This window comes from Protopterus annectens, chromosome 2.part2, assembly GCF_019279795.1.
Source record: "Protopterus annectens isolate FY-2018-M chromosome 2.part2, PAN1.0, whole genome shotgun sequence".
Taxonomy (NCBI): domain Eukaryota; kingdom Metazoa; phylum Chordata; order Ceratodontiformes; family Protopteridae; genus Protopterus; species Protopterus annectens.
This window is the reverse complement of record NC_056730.1, coordinates 321,852,838-321,872,686: the sequence shown is the minus strand read 5'-3', so window position 1 is coordinate 321,872,686 and position 19,849 is coordinate 321,852,838. Positions and strand designations below refer to the sequence as shown.

The window sequence follows — 19,849 nt, the reverse complement described above, 5'->3', positions numbered from 1 at the left end:
TGTTCAGCATAATGCATCCGAGATTATCCAAGTGAAATGAACTCTGGGCAAGACCACAATCCAAATTTTAACTTCCTGTATCAAATCAACCAGCAAGGGCAAGGTGCCTCTGAAGAGCATAAGCAGAAAGTCCAATTAATGAAACTCACTGAGGCACACCACGGTAATAAGAAGCTGACCTTTTATTTCTCAAAAAGAAAAGAAAATACACTTGCAAAAACAAAGAAACATTTCAAACCAGTAAGCACTTTCACATTTCAAAGAATGCTTCATCAGACTATTCAAACACCAACAGAAACTGCATATAAAAGCGTCATTCAATTAACTATTCATCCAATCTGCATTGTGATCTCATTATGCAGGGATGAGCACTAATATGTATAAACTAACTATGTGGTCACATAAATTAATAAAGAGACAAATATTTCATAAAATCTTTTTAAATGTGTACACAAAAAAATGCTGTTGTCAATAATATTAAAAATCTATTAAAAAGTTGTAAACTACTGAAAGTGTATATATGTAACAGTAAAAACAATTAAGAATATATATATGTCTCTGGTATCAAATTTTATTTATTTATGAAAAGGGGGGGTTACTATAGAATTGCTTCATCTACATCAAACCATCATAATCTCTTTATATATATATATATATATATATATATATATATATATATATATATATATATATATATATATATATATATATATATATATATAAATATATATATATATACACATACATATATCGTACTAGTTGATATGAGATGGCTGCCAGATAAAAATAAACTAATATATTAATTTTGACTGATGAAAAAATATATGTATACACAATAAACATCTAAGAGAACATGACCATCTATATATAAACCCATAGAAGAATATATAAACTATATTGCATAAAATGTAAAATATGAAAAAAAATACACAAAAATTCCGTATAACTGAACAGTGTATACATGGCACTTCAATGCTTGAAGCCCATAGCACTCAGGAAGGGTTTCAAAGAAATTCTGTCATTTAAACCAGGGCTTTATCTGCCTGCAGCCTCATGATCCATTGACTTTCTCTTTGCTCAGTATAGTTTTTATAATTACTTAGCCTAGTGTCTTGATGTATCAATTCTACGGCCATAAACTTAAATTTGTGTGTCATACCATTATCTATGACATGTTTGACCAGAGCATTATTTTCATCTTCCCTATTAATGTCGTACTTGTAACTTGCTACAGATCCCCCACCATGCCCCAGGATTCCCACTCTTCATTTCTTGATACACTGGAAAATATTAGGGTACAACCCAACACCCGAATAATGGGCGATTTCAACTACCCCACCATTAACTGGGAAAACTACTCATGTACCAACTCTTTTGCTCAACGTTTTCTGGAATTTATAAATTCCAACACCTTGGATCAATTTATCCAGACCCCCACCAGGGGCAGCAATATCCTAGACCTGGTCATTACAAACAGGGGTGACCGGTGTTCCACACCAGAGGTCAATTCCTCATTGGTCAGATCTGACCACAAGCTAATCAGCCTAGACATCCACATCCCACCCCCACCCCCTACTAGGGAAACCACCATAAAAATTTCTCCAAAGCCAACTTCATGCTTCTTAAGACAGAAGTGGCAAACTTCACGACACCCATGCAGATGGACAATAGAGGTACGACTGCTGAATCCTACAGAAATGCACTTTATAAGCACTTACATGAGTGCATGGATTGTGCTATCCCTAAAAGAACCAAGATGCTATCCTCCAAAAAAAGGAAGCCAATCTGGTGGTCCCCTGCCATAAACTCTACAACAGAAGAAAGAAACTGTTGCAAAAAAAGAGTAAAATCCCATGACTGGAAGAACTCCCTGGTCAGCCTCAGTAAGAAGCCGAGATCCCTCATAAAATCATCCAAAGCTAGTTATGAAAACAAAATTGCCACTGGTTCTAAAGACAACCACAAAGCATTCTATAGCTATGTCAAGAGTCTCAGTGGCAACACTCAGATCTGCTCTGAGTTACAGCACAATGGCACTAAATATACAGAACCAAATGATATTGCCAATATCATGGCAGATAGGTTCAGTGCTAACTTTACCCCCCCTCACCCCCTAAACGGCCCATCTCTATACCCGGAAGAATGCAAAGCTCCTGTAATCACGGCTGCACAGGTAAAAAACACACTCTCCAAAGCCAAGAACACAGCATCCATGGGACCTGACAACATCCCAGTCTGCGTTCTACATGAAGTACAGAATGAACTGGCACCCCACCTAAGCAACATGTTCAATCATAGCCTCACCTCATGCTTTGTGCCCACTGAATGGCGCACAGCGATGGTTATCCCACTCCACAAAGGGGGAGCCACCATGGACCCCAGCAACTACCGCCCCATTAGCCTAACAGGCCTGGTCTTCAAGGCCATGGAACGTATCATCATGGAACGCATAAACAAAGACATTGGTAATCTCCAAATTCTGGACCCCACCCAGTTCGGGTTTGTAAAAGGCAGATCATGCCTCCTAAACCTGACTGACTTCTTTGAAGCAGTCACCAAAGCTGTGGACGAGGGTAAGGTGGTTCACACAGCCTATCTAGATCTCGAAAAGGCTTCTGACACCATCCACCACTTTGGAATTATAGATAAACTCACTAAACTAGGTATAAATCCCTATGTCACAAGATGGGTTGCCAACTGGCTCACTGACAGAATCCACACTGTGAAAGTAGGAGACTCCAAATCCGACCTCAGACCAGTGACAAGTGGAGTACCACAGGGTTCAGTCCTGGGTCCTCTCCTGTTTGGTATCTACTTTTCTGAAGTACAGGGTAACACAGAAGGTCTTTGGCTAATGAAGTTCACAGATGACTGCAAACTAAGGGACATAATTGAAACTCCTAATGATGTGGACATCCTACAAACGGGTCTCACTGAGACAGATGCCTGGTGTCAAAGCCATGGCCTGAAACTTAATGCCAAAAAGTGCATTGTCATCCCCTTTGATAAAAACTCTGCACCCATGAACTACCACATAGGTGGTAGTCTACTTAACACCAAAAGTGTGATAAGAGACCTTGGGACAGAGGTGGACAGTAGTCTCTCCTTTGATAATCACATTGCCACAGTAGTCAGGAAATCCTTCTACGTGGCACACCTAATCACAAAAGGTTTCTCATCCAGGAAAAAAGGGGTCATTGTTCCCCTCTACTCGTCACTCATTAGACCCATCATAGAGTACAACGCCCCTTTTGGTATGTACCTCACAAGACATTTACAATAACTGGAAAGGCCACAGAAATACCTCACAAAGAGGATTACCAGCCCCAAGCAGATGCCCTACGCAGACTGTCTCAAAAAACTCAAGCTGTACTCCATCGCATATCACCTACACAGAGGCAATCTCTGCCTAACATACAAAGCTATGTCAAACCCACAGCTGTTGGACATGCCCCACTTAAAGAAATCCCAATCCCTCCGAGCTACATGCTCTAGGGACCTAAACCTTGTCACCACAATAAACAGAACATGTTGGAGGGATAGATTCCTGTCCCAGAGACTCCCCATACTCTGGAACAAACTACCTATCTATATCAAACAAAGCTCCTCATTAGCACTCTTCAAGAAAAAAATCTTGATTGGATGGGAAATAGGAAATTCACCCCGGGGATCACCTCTGTGGCTCTGCTTGACAGGGGCATTGGAAAATCATTTTCTTGGGTGGCGAAAGCCAGGGTACCTTTTTGGCTAGGCTTGTACAGGCCCTAGGACCGACAGCCTAGTACCTACCTATGAACCTATTCATTAGAAGCTTTTTAACTAAAAAGGTGTATCATTGTTCTGCAATAGGTTTTGCTGGGATTATTCCAAATCAGAAGGAAACAGAAGATTTCTAATATGCTATGTGAGAAATTATCCATTACATTATAAAATGGGCAGAACGTTCTGCTTTGTGGTTAGTTTCACAGGTCATTCAAAAAGGTCACTATCTGAGCACAAAGGCATACATTCCTTCTTCCAAAAACAACTTTATTAAAAAAAAAACAGAGAAATCAATATAGAAAAATAAAAAATAATAAAATTCTTACATAACCTTCAAAAATGTATAACAAACTAAGAGGAAAAAATAAGTTCAATCACAGTGTATTGGGAACATATTCAAATTTACACCTGATTAATTTAATGCATAATGAGAGCAGGAGAACCATTCTGGGAAGAAGGGCACCACATCACCATAATATAAACTCACTGAAGCTTATTTTACTTTCCAGTCTAAAATCGCTAGGAACCAATTTGACAAGGATTTCAATTATGAGACATTAATTTGTAGCAGAATTAGCATCTACCCCCTATGTCCAAGAGAGCAATTTACTACTATGAGCATATTTGCTCTTTTCTGCACATATAAGCAACTCCAAATTAGCTTGCTTTCTCAGTATGACATAGAATTCGTTAATCTGAGGAAGGTCCCTTGACATCCTTGTCTTAGTTACTGCGTCCTTATATAATAATAAAATAGTAAATATTAAGAAGCACTGATGCTTTTCCTAATTTCCCCTCAATAGGTAACCCTAGCATGAAAATACTTGAAGAAGTCCTGTGTGTGCCTGGACACAAATCTGAAATAAACCTATGTAACTGATGCTTAAATACATACAACTTTGGACTCTGCCAGAAAACTTTAAGCCAGCTCTACTAAAACATATGGCATTATCTGTTAGGAGTACAACAACATTTATAGAAGCATTTCTATCCAAACATTCTGAATCTCCAGGACAAGGCTGCACACTGAGGTGCCTTTTATACTGATAGCTAGCGAGCACACTAAACCTCATGTCCAACAGAGTTGTTCTACAACTCCCTAAAGCCATCTTCACTGCAGCAGTTGCTAGTAAAGCCTAATAACAAGTTTCATAAGCTGTCAATCATCCCACTGGTTTTCTGCCAGAAGGCAAGCCCAGTGAGGCATAAGATAGCAGGAAGACTCCCTTTAACTTTATCAAATACTTTTGAAAGTCACTTGCATTTCGAGAAATCTGCATTACTAAGGAAAAACTCTTGGTGACATTATTTCCAAGTGCTAAATGTAAGATTTCTTTGCAGTTGATCCCAATAGATAATTTGTAGGTTACTGTGCAATCAGTGCTCCAAATGCCCTCTGTTAGCCATTGTATCAACTTTACACGTAACAGAAACAAACATAACCTTCCATACGAATCATCCACAGACAAACAAAACCTATCTACAACTGCAGCCATCAATTCAGACTTGTGTTTATTCACCTTCCTCTAGAACATGCACTATGGATGTTCCCCAGTTTTTGGATTGCTAAGTTTATAAACATGTTACAATGTAAGGCTAGGAACATGGGTATACCAAGTACCAAAAAAAATGTATTTAAAAAGCACACAAATAAAGAAAAATGTTAGGCAGCAAGAATAGCTGTGCAAAGTCTTACCATAACCATACATGTCTTTCACTTCTATATGTTGCAGTATTCATAACATGAGGGAGTCCACCGCCGCTGACTCATATGTCTGGCCAGTATACATAAGTCTAACACACATAAAGCTACTCATACATTGTTCATAAAATGACTTTGGGTATAAAGTGGACATCGGCACATACCAATCCTCAGAAGTGAATGCCGCAAGCAGAGCACCAGCCTGGTCCCAAGTAAGGAAACCTACCAGCTAACAGTCAAGCATCAGGGTGAGGGGGGGGGGATACTGCAACATATAGAGGAGAAGGATATCTATGTTATGGTAAGATTTTACACAACTATTATGTGTCCTTCTAACATATGTTGCAGTATTCATAATGTGGGAGAATAACAAAGCTCATGCAGAAGAGTTGGGCAGAGGGGCAGTAGCACTCTCTACAAACCCCATGCAAAATAGCACTTGCAAAACAAGCTCTGGACACGGAAATGAAATCTAACTTATAATGTTTTGTGAAAGTGTGTACAGAAGACCAGACAGCTGCTTCTAAAACAGAGCAGGTGTCTAGACCCTTGAAAAAAAGCACCAGAGGAGGACCCAGCTCTGATGGAGTGTGCCTTAACAGGCGAAGGAAGAGTCTTCTCATGGGGCACATAATAAAAGGAAATGGTTTTGGAAATCCAAGTGGAAATAGTCTGCTTGGAAACAGGCCTGCCCAGGGCCCTTAGATGATAGGAGACGAAAAGGCGGTCAGATTTCCTAATTGGTTTGGTTTTATCCAAATAAAATCTGTGTTGCCTACACCCACCTAAGGTGTAGCATCCTCTCACTAAAGGACTGAAGAGAAGGGAAGAAAGTGGGAAGATTAATGGACTAATTGCGTGACAACTCATTTACTACCTCTGGCATAAAAGATGGGTAAGTGCATAAACAGACCCGATCCTTGTGGAAAATCATGAAGGGGAAGAAGACATCACTGCCTGAAGTTCCGAGACCCTTCTAGCAGAAGTAATGGCCACAAGAACTGTTTTCCAGTTGCAGTGCTGCTGAGAAGAGGAATTTGCTGGCTCAAAAGGGGCAAGCGTAAGTTTCTCTAGGACAAATTTAAGATCCCAAGGAGAAAGAACTGGTTTCCTTGGTGGTCTAATACGGAGGATGCCTTTCAGGAAAAGTTTGACTTCAAACCTGGAAGCTAGAGGGAAGACATAGGCAGACATGTGGAGAAAGCGGAAAGATGCACTTTTACTTAAGAGTATGACAGTCCACTCCTCAATAATTCATACAGAGAGAACACAGATAGGACAGAACTACTGGAACATCCACCAGCAGTGATTCCAAATCATTTGAAATACACCAGATGGAAAACCTTTTCCATTTGGAGATATAGGACTTCCTAGTATTGGGTTTTTTGACTTGCTGCAGAACTTGCAGCATGTCCTCAGAGAAAAGGTGTCTAAAAGGAATCAAAACCCTATCACCCAAAGGGTCAGTTGTAGAGCTGACATCTGTGGGTGTATTAGAGATACCTTGTTCTGTGTGAGTAGGTCTATTTTGTGGGGTAAGTTATGATGATTGCCTATGGCTAAATGCAGAAGAGGGAACCAGTGCTGTCTTAGCCAAAAGGGAGTCATCAGCAAGATTTCTGATTGCTTCTGTTTAATCTTCAGTAGGACCTTTTGGAGAAGTGGGAAGGAGGGAATGCATATAGAAACATCCCTTTCCAGGAAAAGGACATGGCATACACCTTCCATCCCAAAGTATCCTGGACTCTGGCACAAAACCTGGGAAGCTGTTCATGGGGAAGGTGAAGAGATCTACCTGAGGTGGGGTACAGATGGACCATATCCAGAAACACATCCCTGTGTTAACATCCATTCGTGGGACTGAGTCATGGACCTGCTCAATATGTCTGCCACAATATTTTGAGTCAAAGGAAGGTATATCGCCTGGAGGATGAGCTGACTCTGTGAGGCTAACTTCTAGGCTTGGAGAGCCAGTCTGCACAGGAGATAAGATTTGGTCCCTCCCTGGTTGTTGACATACCAGAGGACTGTGTATTGTCTGTAAACCATTTCAGGGCACCTGGCAGAAGAAATGGTTTGAAGATTTGTAGAGTGAAAATCAGGGCTCTCATTTCCTTTATGCTGATGTGTTCCCTCTTCTGAGAGGGGGACCACACATCTCTGATCCTCCATGAGGCAAGGGCTGCTCCCCATCCCAAGTCTGAAGCATCCATGTACAGCTCCTGAGTTGAAGGGGATCATTGCAAGGGTAAGTCTGGATTCCTAGTAACCTGCTGAATCCACCAGTTTAGTTCTTTTTTTCAGGCAGGGTAGAAGGGGTATTACAAACTCTCACTAGGGTGTGGATGGGAGTGTTCTACCCAAACTGTTCTCAGAAACCACTTGAACTTCCTCATGTGCAACCTGGCTAGAGGTAGGATGAGAAGAATGGATGCCATGAAGCCCAAGAGTTGGAGAAATTCCATGGCAGTCAGGGATTGAAGGGGGAAGAGGACTTGGAAGTAGGATGAGAGGGACGAGACCTTTTCTGGTGGTAAGAAAGCTAACATCCTGTCTTGTCTGGATCCTGCATTCAAGGAAAATGTGGTCTTGAGAAGGAACCAGGGTAGATTTTTGGTAGTTGATAGCAAATCCTAGACCCACCATCTGTGAAGAGGAGGTTCTCCTGAAGGGTGTCTGGTGACTGAGCCTGGACAAAAAGGTCATCCAGGTATGGGAAAATTTGTATGCCCTGTAGCCTGCAAAATACTATAACAGGAGCTAAGCATTTTGTGAAGACCCTTGGGGCCATAGACAATCCAAAAGGCAAGGCAGAGAATTGAAAATGTGAGGAAGCAATAACAAAGCGAAGATACTTCCTGAACCGAGGATGGATGGGAATATGAAGATAAGCATCCTTGATGTTCAGAGACACCATAAAGGCCTGAGGAAGGATGAGTGGAAGAAGAGTGGGCAGGGTTAATATGTAAAAAGTGGGAACTTCCAGGAAAGTATTTATATGGGATAAGTCTAGGATGGGTCTCCAAGGACCATCTTTCCTGGGGACCAGAAACATCCTGGAGTAGAACCCTCTTCCTACTTGGGAGGGTGGAACCTCCTGAATACTGCCCTGGGAGAGAAGACTGGAAATGACCTGGGGAAACAGATCCAGCTGTTCTCTTGGACGTTGGTGAATACCCCTGAAGGAAGGAGGTGTTTCCACACCATAAAGTATCCTCAAAAGATAATGGAGAGTACTCAAGAGTCTTATGCGATCAGTTTCCAAGCAGAAAGAGAAAGGGAAACGTGAAGGGAAAGAAGAGTTAGGTTGCAAGGGGGTAGGAAGTCACAGACTACCTGGCTTCACCTGAAAGGACTAATTCTGAGCAGTAGGAGTTGTTGTGGAAGATATTGGAGGTAAATTGCTTCCTAGCATCTCTTTTATTCTTTGAAGACTAGGGTCTGGAAGTTTTCCTTAAAAAAATTGGTCTTAGTAGAGTAGTTCCTCTGAAACCTTGGGACAGGGGACACAAAAATGTGCTTAAGGTCTTGCAGCTTGTTGTCCTTTTCCTGTAATGACTTAAAAGAGTTATGCAGCACTGGTACCAAATAATTAGTGGGGCATCCATCATTTTTGTCTTAATGTCATCAGGCAAAGCTTGAAGGCTGAGCCAGGAGTATCTCCTGAGAACTGACCGCGATGCAGCCACTCTGGCTGATGCCTCCACACCATCGTAGTTGCACTTAGTAGAATGACGTGTAACTTGAGTGTAAGAGTTAAGAATGGAGGATAATTTAGCCTTGGTTGGAGAGTCTCAGAGCTCTAAAAGTAGCTTACCAGCATCCAAAGGAAGGGCCAAAGAATATTTAGCCATATGGGAATGGTATTAATGGCCCTAAATGCTAGAGCTGCTGAGGTATAAACTTTTTTCCCCAGTCTCTACATAACTTTACTCTCTTAGTATGAAGGGAGCAGGGAAGTGAAAGGCAGCATCTTGGAGGCCCTGTCAGCAGACACTGAAATTGCTGCAGGGTTTGCATAGGGACATTTAAACAGAAATTTGGAATCCTCTGCCACTTTATAGAACCTGTCTGGCCTTTTACGGGCAGAAGACTGAAAATCAGGGCACTTGCAGGCTGCAGAAAATGCATCTAGAAAGACTGGCAGAACAGGGGGTATATGACAGATGGGGAAGGTGAGTCCATCTGCAGGAGATCATAATATATTTTTTGGTTATCGGACACCTGAGAGGAATCCCATTTGAAGAACTCCCTCATTTTAACAACGTTTTCCCAAAGGAAATATCTTCGACAGGGGAATCTGTCACATTTGATTCTTCTTCTGGGGAAGCATATCCCAAAGGAGATGAAATTTGGGCAGAATAAGCTAAAGATTCCTCCCCAGAAGAATCCTCTTCATCTGAAGAAAGCTCCTCAGAAATCCTCTTTTGAGGAGTAGAGGGAGGACGGGAAAAAGAAAGGAGGGAGAAACCTGATGATTGTCTCAGGGCCATAAATGCATTGAACAGGCCTTGGGAAAAAGCTTGCCAGTCCTCTGGCTGTTGTTGGGGAGCAGGGGAAGCATCCTTAGTTTTCAGTTTTTTCTTTTGAGTGGCATCCATGCGGTGGAAGGATGATGGGCCCGACATCGGCCTACACTCAACAATGTTAGAAGGAACATATTCTTGGACAATTATCTGTGGAATACCACACAGGCCTTCAGTTACAATGAGTAGAGTACTGGGTTCTCCCCTACATCCAGAATGGATGCCTGCAAATCCGCAGAAGACATGCTGGTAGGATCCCTCACTGCCTCTGCACTGGTACCCAAGTAAGGAGTGCCTACTGACTCCAAAATGGTCTCTGGGCCAACATCAGCCTCAGGAGAATCGTCTGGATTTGGAGGAACAGCAGGTAAGTCAGGCCTAGATTTCTTGGTCTTCTTAGCTAGTGGCTCACATGAAGGGCCCGAAGTACCTTCCATATCGTGAGTGAGACATTTAAGTGCTGTTTTTCAAGGTACAAATTAAGAGAGGCTAACCAGCTAAGCAGGGTCTTGGGGACAAAGGTCTTGCAAATAGAGCAAAACGTATGGTTGTAGTAAGGGCCTAGGCAAAATAAACAAAGGTCATGAGAGTCCTTATGTGGAATTTGAATTCCACACTGCCACTTGCCCTTCCTTGCTGACATGTAATCTCAAAAAAAAACAATAGTAGGAAGAAAAGCAGTATGAAAGAACCACAACGGGGCACTTACCTGATCGGGATCCGCAAGTTCTCTGATGAGCAATAACCAGAGAAGATAATGTGACTGGCAGCAGAAAAGTTCTGAGGATTGGTACGTGACGATGTCCCCTTTATACCCAAAGTCATTTTATGACCAATGTATGACTAGCTCTATGTGCGACATAGCATGTATGCTGTGGTGGTAGCGCTAGACTTCTGTATACTGGCCAGATGTACAAGTCAGCAGTGTTGGACTCCCTCATGTTATGAACAATGCAACATATGAAGAGAAGAACTTCAAGTTCCCCCCACCCTTTTGGCAGAGTAAGTTTTCCAAAACCACTCTTGGTCTGTCTTCTCCCCATACCATAACAGGAACAATACAAGCCAAGTGATTACATGGACTATAAGACAGAGAGCCATATACCCCTTTAAGTAGATACACTTACAAGTTCTTGCCACCCTTTTCAAGCACTTACTTGTGCATATTTCCCACACATAGATAACAATCCTAGTGTAAATTTGTGCCTACACCTCCAATCTTAAGTGAAAAGCGACACTTTGCAGCGGTATCTTTTTCCATAGGCTGGGAATACATTTACTTAGGGATCTGTCCCTCCCACAAGTTTTATTTGTTGGTTTAGATTTAGGTTCCTAGTGTGGGTGTTTGCAGAGACACTAGTTTTGCAAAGAACTAGGAAGTCAAACAGTACTGGGTCTTTCATGGCTCATATATCCAGAAACAGGTCACCTCACAGAAGGTGGCAGGCTATGGGCTATCAGAGCAGTCATGCTAATACAGTGGTACAGTTGAAGGACACAAGGCATTTTATTTTCTTTGTCTGAAATCTTTGGGGCCTTTCAGGTTGAGTGATATGCTTGGAGTTGTACATACCAAAGGGGGCAATGTATTTGATGATAGGTTTGTTAAGGGAAGAGTACAGCTGGATCTTAAACATAGCCCCTTGGATGCTAACTTGGCCAGACAGAGGGATTTCTTGACAATGGTGGAAACACAATGACTGAGTGAGAGAGAGTTGTCAACATTAAGTAGACACGTCTCTTATGATTGTATCTTTCTGAAGAGGAGAACCATTTATAACATATGAGGTGGGAGCCACTTTTTAGCAAATACTACTACTCTGCACTTTTTCAGCTTGAGACCATTTTCAGTACACCAGGTATGTACATATTCCAGTTCATGCTGGAACTGTTTAGTATCACTGGATAAGACTACAACAATTCCACCTGTGTCCCTGCTGGACAGGGGCATAGGATGCTGACTTGTTGGAACATGGGCTAAATTCTCTACTAAGCTAGTAAGGGCCTCAGGGCCAATAGCCTACTAACTTCCTATGATGCTATGAATTCTCTGCAGTTCTCATCAAACTTGGTGAACCATATTTCTGGGAAACTGGCTTAGACATCTGTAGATAAATGCCACACAAGAAAGAGCCCGGTACATGACTAGTTGCAATTTTATGTTTATAAAGGGTTTCATAACTTTTGATCTGTTGGATAGCCAATCTACAATCTAGCAGACAATGTAGGGGTTTACATGAAGTTTCTGTAACTTTTCAAGCCACCACCATGAGGGCAGAAACAAAATCCTTGGGCAGGTCAGGATAAGCATAACTGATAAATATGTACTGAAAACTAACTGCTTCAAAAATTCTAATTCAGGTATTGCTGAATAAATACCTATGCAAACTTGGGTCCCTGGCTCCCTGCAACACCAACCAAATAATATCCCACTTACAGTGCTACTAACTTGGAGTGATTAAATGACGGTGTGCAGAAGGGGCATCTGCCTCCTCTTCCTCCATTAGTAGTGATATAAAATAAACATACTATTTCAGATGTTTGCAATATGTTATGCCTACACTGTTGCAAAAGATCCAACAATGCCAGAATATGAAAACAATAAGGATCACTAAGAAAACCACCTAAATGCTGAAATCAATCACCAGTTCATAACCACTGCTCAAAGCAATGATTCAGTCCTTTCTGCACAGAAATCACATTGTTTAAAAATGCAGTTCCCTTAGCTGTGTGGAAATGCAGACGGTAAAACTAGTGCACTAATCTGGAACATTTTACGTTTTTAGGTATTTTGTTCATTTTACTGCAAACAAAACACACTCAACTCATATGTAATAGTTCATAAGAGGCTTACAGATTTTTTCCACTGGATTTGAGTACTGTTCCATCAACTGGATCTACCACAAGAATGGTACTTTGTTCAATAGGTCCAATGCCTCGTTGTTGATAAACATACTGCCTGTCAAAAGAGCTGAACATGAAAGAAAGAAGATTTAGAATAATAATTTATAAACTACATTAAGATGTTATAACAGAAATAAAGTTCATAATTTCAGACATTTTTAAATGTAATTACTTATTTGCCAATGTCTTTCTAGGACTAGATTCTCAAGCTGCACCCCTTGAGGGCCAAGATAGGCCTAGCTCCTCTGCAACCCTGAAATGGACTGGTTAGATAACTAGAAAATGAATGATCGTCTTACTTATAATTTTCTTGAGAAAGTTAGTAAAATGAAGGGCACATTTTAATAATAAAAAATGCTCAGCAGTACATAATTAAATAATACAGGAAGTGATGGGTGAAACATCAAGCAAAACAATGGCATTTTAGAACTAAGAGGTTTACACTGAGAACATTTAGGCTATAAAACAAAGTAACCATGAAAAATTCTTCAAGATGCTAGAATATCCTTCCTGCTATAAGATTTTACATAACCAATCTCTTACACTGTGCAGTGGAACTCAACAAAATTTGCCCACAGAAACCTTATAAGAAAGACTTAGGAAATTCTCACTGGATGATTGTTATGGCTACATTACCAAGCATGAACAAAATGATTGGCTATATTTGCTGCAGCAGTAACACACACAACACAGCAGCGCAAGTACATTTGTATCACTTTTACTGGAGAACAAAACATTCCAAGCACCAGTTCTTAATACACTGCATCCTCTGTAATTACTGTTCAAATAGTTAAGATAAAAAAATGCATGTTAGCAGTGAATGGGAGAATATGTTTATGTACAAAAAGAAATAAAAACACATTCTCAGAAATGTGTAATGATATGCAAATACTTTATCTTGGTTCTACGTAAAATAGTATAGTGTGTGTGTGCATACATATACATAAATACATACATGCACATACACAGATGTATATGTATATATATACACACACACACACACACACATATATGTATGTATATATATATATATATATATATATATATATATATATATATATATATATATATATATATATATATATATATATATAAATATACATATATATATATCTTACTAAACTTCAGTTGGTTGACACTACTAATACTGACTGCAAAAGGACAAAAAAAATTGTCACCATAACATGCATGCTAAGAGGTACAACCTCAAACCATGCTCACACCCTCTCATAATTATATAATAACCACCAATTGGGTTTTACAACATAATTTTATAATTATACCTTAAAAGCCATATATACAAATTTGGATCCCATAATCCAAAATTAGAATTTGAAATACTGCACAACTCCTACCACCACAGTTAAAATCACAGAATAATACAACAGAAAAATATTTTTTAAAAAAGGTCTTCATCAACCTCCTTCTTCTCCCATTTTCTACAAAAGGATGTCTGTCACCTCTTCTCTTCTTCCATCATCTGATTTCTTTCCAACTCCACCCTTTTCAGTAGTCCTGTTTAACTGTCACAGGTCTTTTCTCATGCCTTCTCCTCCACCCTTTGGCCCTTTTCTCTTGTTTCCTCTTACCTTGGCAGGATCTTCTCCCTCTCTGCTTCTTCTCCCTCTCTCCCAGATCTTCTGCTTTCCTGCTTTTGCTCTTCAATGTAATGCTCGTGATCTATCCCCAAGAATCCAAAGAAGCTATTGGTACTTTTGGTGTTTGCATCAAGTTTTCACTTTTCATCTCCTGCATCCATCCACCCATCAAATCTCCTCCCCAGGCACTCATCCTCCATCACATCTAGCACTCTCCACCTCCATCATCTCACTTGCTCAAAATTGCACAAGTACCTAACCACACTGGTGTTGTACATTGTTTTTACATCACCCTTACTTGTTTCTTTCCCTTTTTTTCAGCTTCTTTGGCATTTTCTCTCCTCAGACAATGTTGAGCCAAAACCATACTGGAAACTATACTCTCCCTGACACACACTGACACACACACCTGCTACACTGCATCCCTTGGGGCTTAGCCCTCTGATCCTCATTCAGACCTCCTCCCTCTCTCTACCCCTGTACTACTATCCCCCCAGGCCTTGAATGTTCCTATTTTGTTCACTATTGAATTTTTTCTTCTTTTTTTCAGCTTCTTCTGATTTTCCCATGAACTTGCCTGTTTGTTTTGTTCTCAGTTTCTCAGTTTCATCTCATGTGGCTTCACAATTTTGCATTCTATTCCTCTATTGTTTGCTGACGTTCATGTTCAGAGTCTGCTTGTAGTGCAGCATTGCCTGCATATGACACCCTTGTTGAGCTATCCCCTCTAACCTGTTTGATAATGTAGTCCATCATCAGTATGTACAGAAGTGGGCTTAGAGGTGAACCCTGATGTACACCCACTTCCACTGTGAAACCCTCTCTAAATATGAACACTGTCTGTGCTTGTGTGATTGGGTCCTTGTATATAGCCTTCTAATTCTTCCAGTGTTTCCATGATTTTAACATATAGCTTTCTTGCGATCTTGTCATATGCTTCCTCCAAGTTGAGGAATGCCCACTTAGATTCTTTTCTCATCTGCAGTTCTTCTCTACTACTTAACTCTAGGGTGGATTATTTTTCTTTTATTATTGGCTGTGTATGGGGCAATATGTCGTCTGACAGGTTTTCTTCATACAGAGGCTGCTGGAAGTACCCCTTTCATCTGCCTTTGATGTGCCATGGACTGGTGAGGCAATTGTTATTAGTATCCCTTTTGAATGTTGTCTGAGGTATATCTTATTTATCTCTCTGTCTTTGTCTTACAACCTGACTGAGTTTCTTTGTGCCACCTGTTAAGTCACTCTCCAAAAACTGGTAGAGTGTCTCTGATATGATCTTTGCTATTGCAACTGCTCCCTTAGCCTATTTGCTATTCATCTAGTACTCATTCTTAGCCTGATCAATCTTTTCTGTCTCATACTTTTTCCCTGCACTCCTTTCATTTAATAATTTCCTGGAATTCTGCAATCAACCACCAGCTTTTCTTATGTACCTTATTTCCATACCTGTCTTGGCTACATATCTGCTCTACAGTCATCACACATGCTATTTTTGGACACTGCCATTTGCCTTCAGCTCCACTTGCTTCCTCTTCTTCACTCCAGTCAACCTTTGAAGGGCTCCCACTGAAATGTTGGCACGTGAAATGCTGAGTGCTGACACAAAAATGTGAATATCGAACATCACTCTACTCTTTTAAACTTACTTTTGGCAGGGAGCAAGCCCCCCTACACCTCCCACATTCCCTGAACTTAGATATACTAACTCCGAGATTGCCATACCTTGGAGAAAAGGAATATCTACAGAAATGTCCATCTTGGACTTAGAAGAATATTTTTCAGCCATTTAGTCTCAGCATTTTGGGACTTGCTGTACTGGGTCTCAACATTTGAAATAGTTACCCTAAGAAGCCCTGTCTGACCACTGCTTGCAGTTGATTGTGGCCACCAATGGTTTATGCTGTGGGCCAACAGTTTCACTAGGGTGACTATTAATCTCTGATTTTACCTCAATGCTCTTACCTTACTAAGCTGACTGTAGGTCACTCTTGTATGTGACATTGTGACTGTTTATCTTGGTGAACTAAATGTTGGCCATTATCAAACTATTTTCCAGACAGCAGTCTAGAATGGCTTTTCCTTCTTTATTCCTACTGCCCCACTCACTTGAACCTCCGGCTGTCCTCATATCCTGTTCTGTCTATCCCAATAGACAATATTTGATCCCCCATTACCAACTGTAACTCATGTTGTCCTTTATCTAGTAGGTCCTGCAACTGCTGCCTGAATGCACTCTTTTTCTCACCATCACAACTCTGCTGAGGTACATAGGCTGAGATTATGAATATTGCCTTATCTTTACATTGAAGTCTGGCTGTCATGATTGTCATGAGTCTATCACTAATTCAGATGACAACACTCACTGTCTTCAAAAGACTCTTCCCACATCACAGTTCCCACACTATTTGCAGTCTTTCTGCTCCCTGAGTGGTAGTCTGATTCCCAAACCAAGTGGCTTTGCTACGCTGCCATTCCACCTTGTTTCCTGGATACTCCTTTTCAAAATAACACCACTGTGTAGTGTAAATTCTACTGCCATTCTGTCTGCTGACATGAGTTAGTGGGGATGGTTTAACAGTGCACTTTGCATGTGCTCACTTGTTTATGTGAAAATATATTGGCAGTTTATCAGTCTAGTACAGCAGATACCATTAAAAGAGTTATTAGAAAGCAGACTTTGATGAAGGTAATGTAGAAGACGGGTATCTTTTGTGATTATGCAATCAATGTAGGTGTTTTGTTTTGAAGGATGCATTTTGCAGGGGGAGTATGTTATTTTAAAAAGTGTGTGTTACATGAATTTCACTGCTTAATATAAAAAATGAATTCTTTGAAGGTTGGGCATTGGGCTGGCAACTCAGCACCGTAAAAATCTAGTGCCAATCATTAGCGGACCGGAGCGACCCCTAACCGGGAAACGTGAAAAATTGCCCAAACAACCACAAGGGAAGCCCGCAACACAGCTGGAAACTCAAAGATTTTGTTTTATTTAGAACGCTATTATCACAGTACGTTTTCGACAGAAGTCTTCATCAGAATCAATACAACAAGTTATAATTACTTGCCAGCTTACATACGCTATCCAATTAGTGATTTAATTGCTGCCCATTAAAACAACAAACAATTAATACAATGAAACAGATAAGAAAACGAACTCATGGCTAAACTTGGTACTTTGAAATACATATTCAAAATTAGAATTAAAAATGTGTATAAAACCTAAAAATTACATGGTAAATTCCATGATAGTTTAATAAAAAGCATACAATTCATTACACCAATGGCTAACATTTAAAATCTTTAAATAATATAATTCAGACTCCGAAAAAGTAAGTATATATGTATGTATGTGGTACAATACTGCCACCCAGTGACTTAGAGGTGAATACAATTGATGTCTCAAAGTTTAGCAGATCTCAATTTTAATACTGGCTTAATGGATAAAAAATCATTTAGACCCGGGGGTTTGTTACATTCTAAAACTATCTGCCAGTATAATTCTTTGTATTCCAGTTTGTTCTCCCACATACCTCCCCTTATGTCCTTGGGCACAGAATCCAAAGTAAAAAAGAAAAATACCGCTTTGGAACAAGTTAACTGGTGTCTATACAGTGCATTTTTGGTATTCTGTTTTTTAATTTCATACATGTGTTCGTAAATACGACACTTCAGTTTTCCTAACCGGGAAAAGCTGAAAGACTCTGCAAAAGAACCTCAATGCACCTCAATGAGAAGTAAAATATGCCCTCTGTATTATCAATATTACAGACGCAGTAGCTTAATTATGAAAACATTCTCTTCTCTGCTGCATAAAACTACTTCATACAGCAGATTCAGAGAAGAGGCATATTTTAATCATTCTAGAAGAAGGTAAGAAGTCTTGAGGTAGGTACTGTATAAAGTCTGTTTAACGGCTACAGTGTTGAGAGTACTGGGAGATGACAGCAGTTATGTCCAATAATGACTGAGTCTTTAAAGCCTAACAGGTTGTAGCTGGAATTCTACATTGGAAACATACTGAAGTTGTATCAATTACCCCACGGTTCAGTGACTTCTAAGTTAGTTACAACAGCTAAGGGTTTGGGGTAGGGGAATCTTTCAGATGGTTGCCCATTCATATTTTCAGTCTCAATGAAACAGGTTTCACAGAATCCATTTTCCATGAACGTATTACATTTGTGGTGAATACCAGATGTCTAGGTCTCCTATGACTCCTTTTTTCACAAATAAAGGCCTTGTAACCTTTGGAAAGCTTTAAAAGTCTTAATGTGATAAAAGAGGCAGCATAAATTAAATAAATCTCATAAAAGAAACAAAAAAGCTTTAGAAAATGTAAAACAGATCCTTCATGTATAGTTTATGTTACCTTGTTTTACCAATCTTAAAATCTTAACTCCATTATAAATGCTGTCCTAGAGGAAAAGTCCAGTATACATAGTTACTGTCATACTTGTATCTTCACTTTCTAGCTTCCCAACCATTTAACTTTTCATACATTCTTTTTTTTTCATTCATTGTGATATATATGACTTACAATGAAGATATCCACGGTGGTGCAGCAGTTAGCATTGCCACCTTACAGCAAGAGGTTCTCTGGTTCAATCCTCGGCTGGGGTGCCTTCTGTGCGGAGTCTGCATGTCCTCCCTGTGGTCGCGTGGGTTTCCTCCGGGTGCTCCGGTTTCCTCCCACATCAAAAAGACATGCTGTAGGTGGATTGGACACTCTAAATTGGCCTTAGGTGTGAGTGTGTGCATGTGTGCACCTTCTGTGGAAGGTTGGGCGCCGGGCTGGCAACTCGACACCGTAAAACTCCACTGCCAATCATGAGTGGACAGGTGATCTGCTGTGGCGACCCCTAACTGGGAAAAGCCGAAAGAAGAAGAAGAATGAAGATATCCTTATAAAAAACGCAGTCCCAAAATTCTGCATGGTACTACCAGCTCAACACTAACAAATGCAAGCAAAAGTAACATCGATTGTGAGACTCCATTTCAACAACTGAAGGGTTAACAACAGAAATGCTGAAATTAATATGTAAGAACCTTTTTTTACATTGATATATCCCAGAAGTCATAAATGGATAAATCATTTATAATTTCTTAGGGCTTTACTGAAAAATGAGGGATACAATAACAGAGGCATGATAAAAAAGTAAACAAATGTGTTGCTATGCCCTGCTTGGGGGGCTTCTCCCACTCAGAAAAATTGTTTAATTTCCCGCTAAATATTGGTGTCAATAGATATACACAGTAAAATATGAAAATATATAGGGGCTTATGCAGGAAGCAAGTTGAGTATTAGTACTAATAAATGTCACTAAAATAACTGAAATACCATCCTTGTAGAAAATGCA

The 19,849-nt window shown here is 40.2% G+C and overlaps 1 protein-coding gene across 1 annotated transcript in view; it reads right to left on the bottom strand.

Moving 5' to 3' along the window:
• The window catches only part of PAM (peptidylglycine alpha-amidating monooxygenase), a 2,584,515-nt gene that overhangs the window by 259,418 nt on the left and 2,305,248 nt on the right, over nucleotides 1–19,849 (bottom strand). The window contains exon 20 of the mRNA XM_044063879.1: nucleotides 12,845–12,961. Coding sequence (XP_043919814.1) covers nucleotides 12,845–12,961 — 117 coding nt within the window. The remainder of the gene's footprint in view (nucleotides 1–12,844; nucleotides 12,962–19,849) is intronic.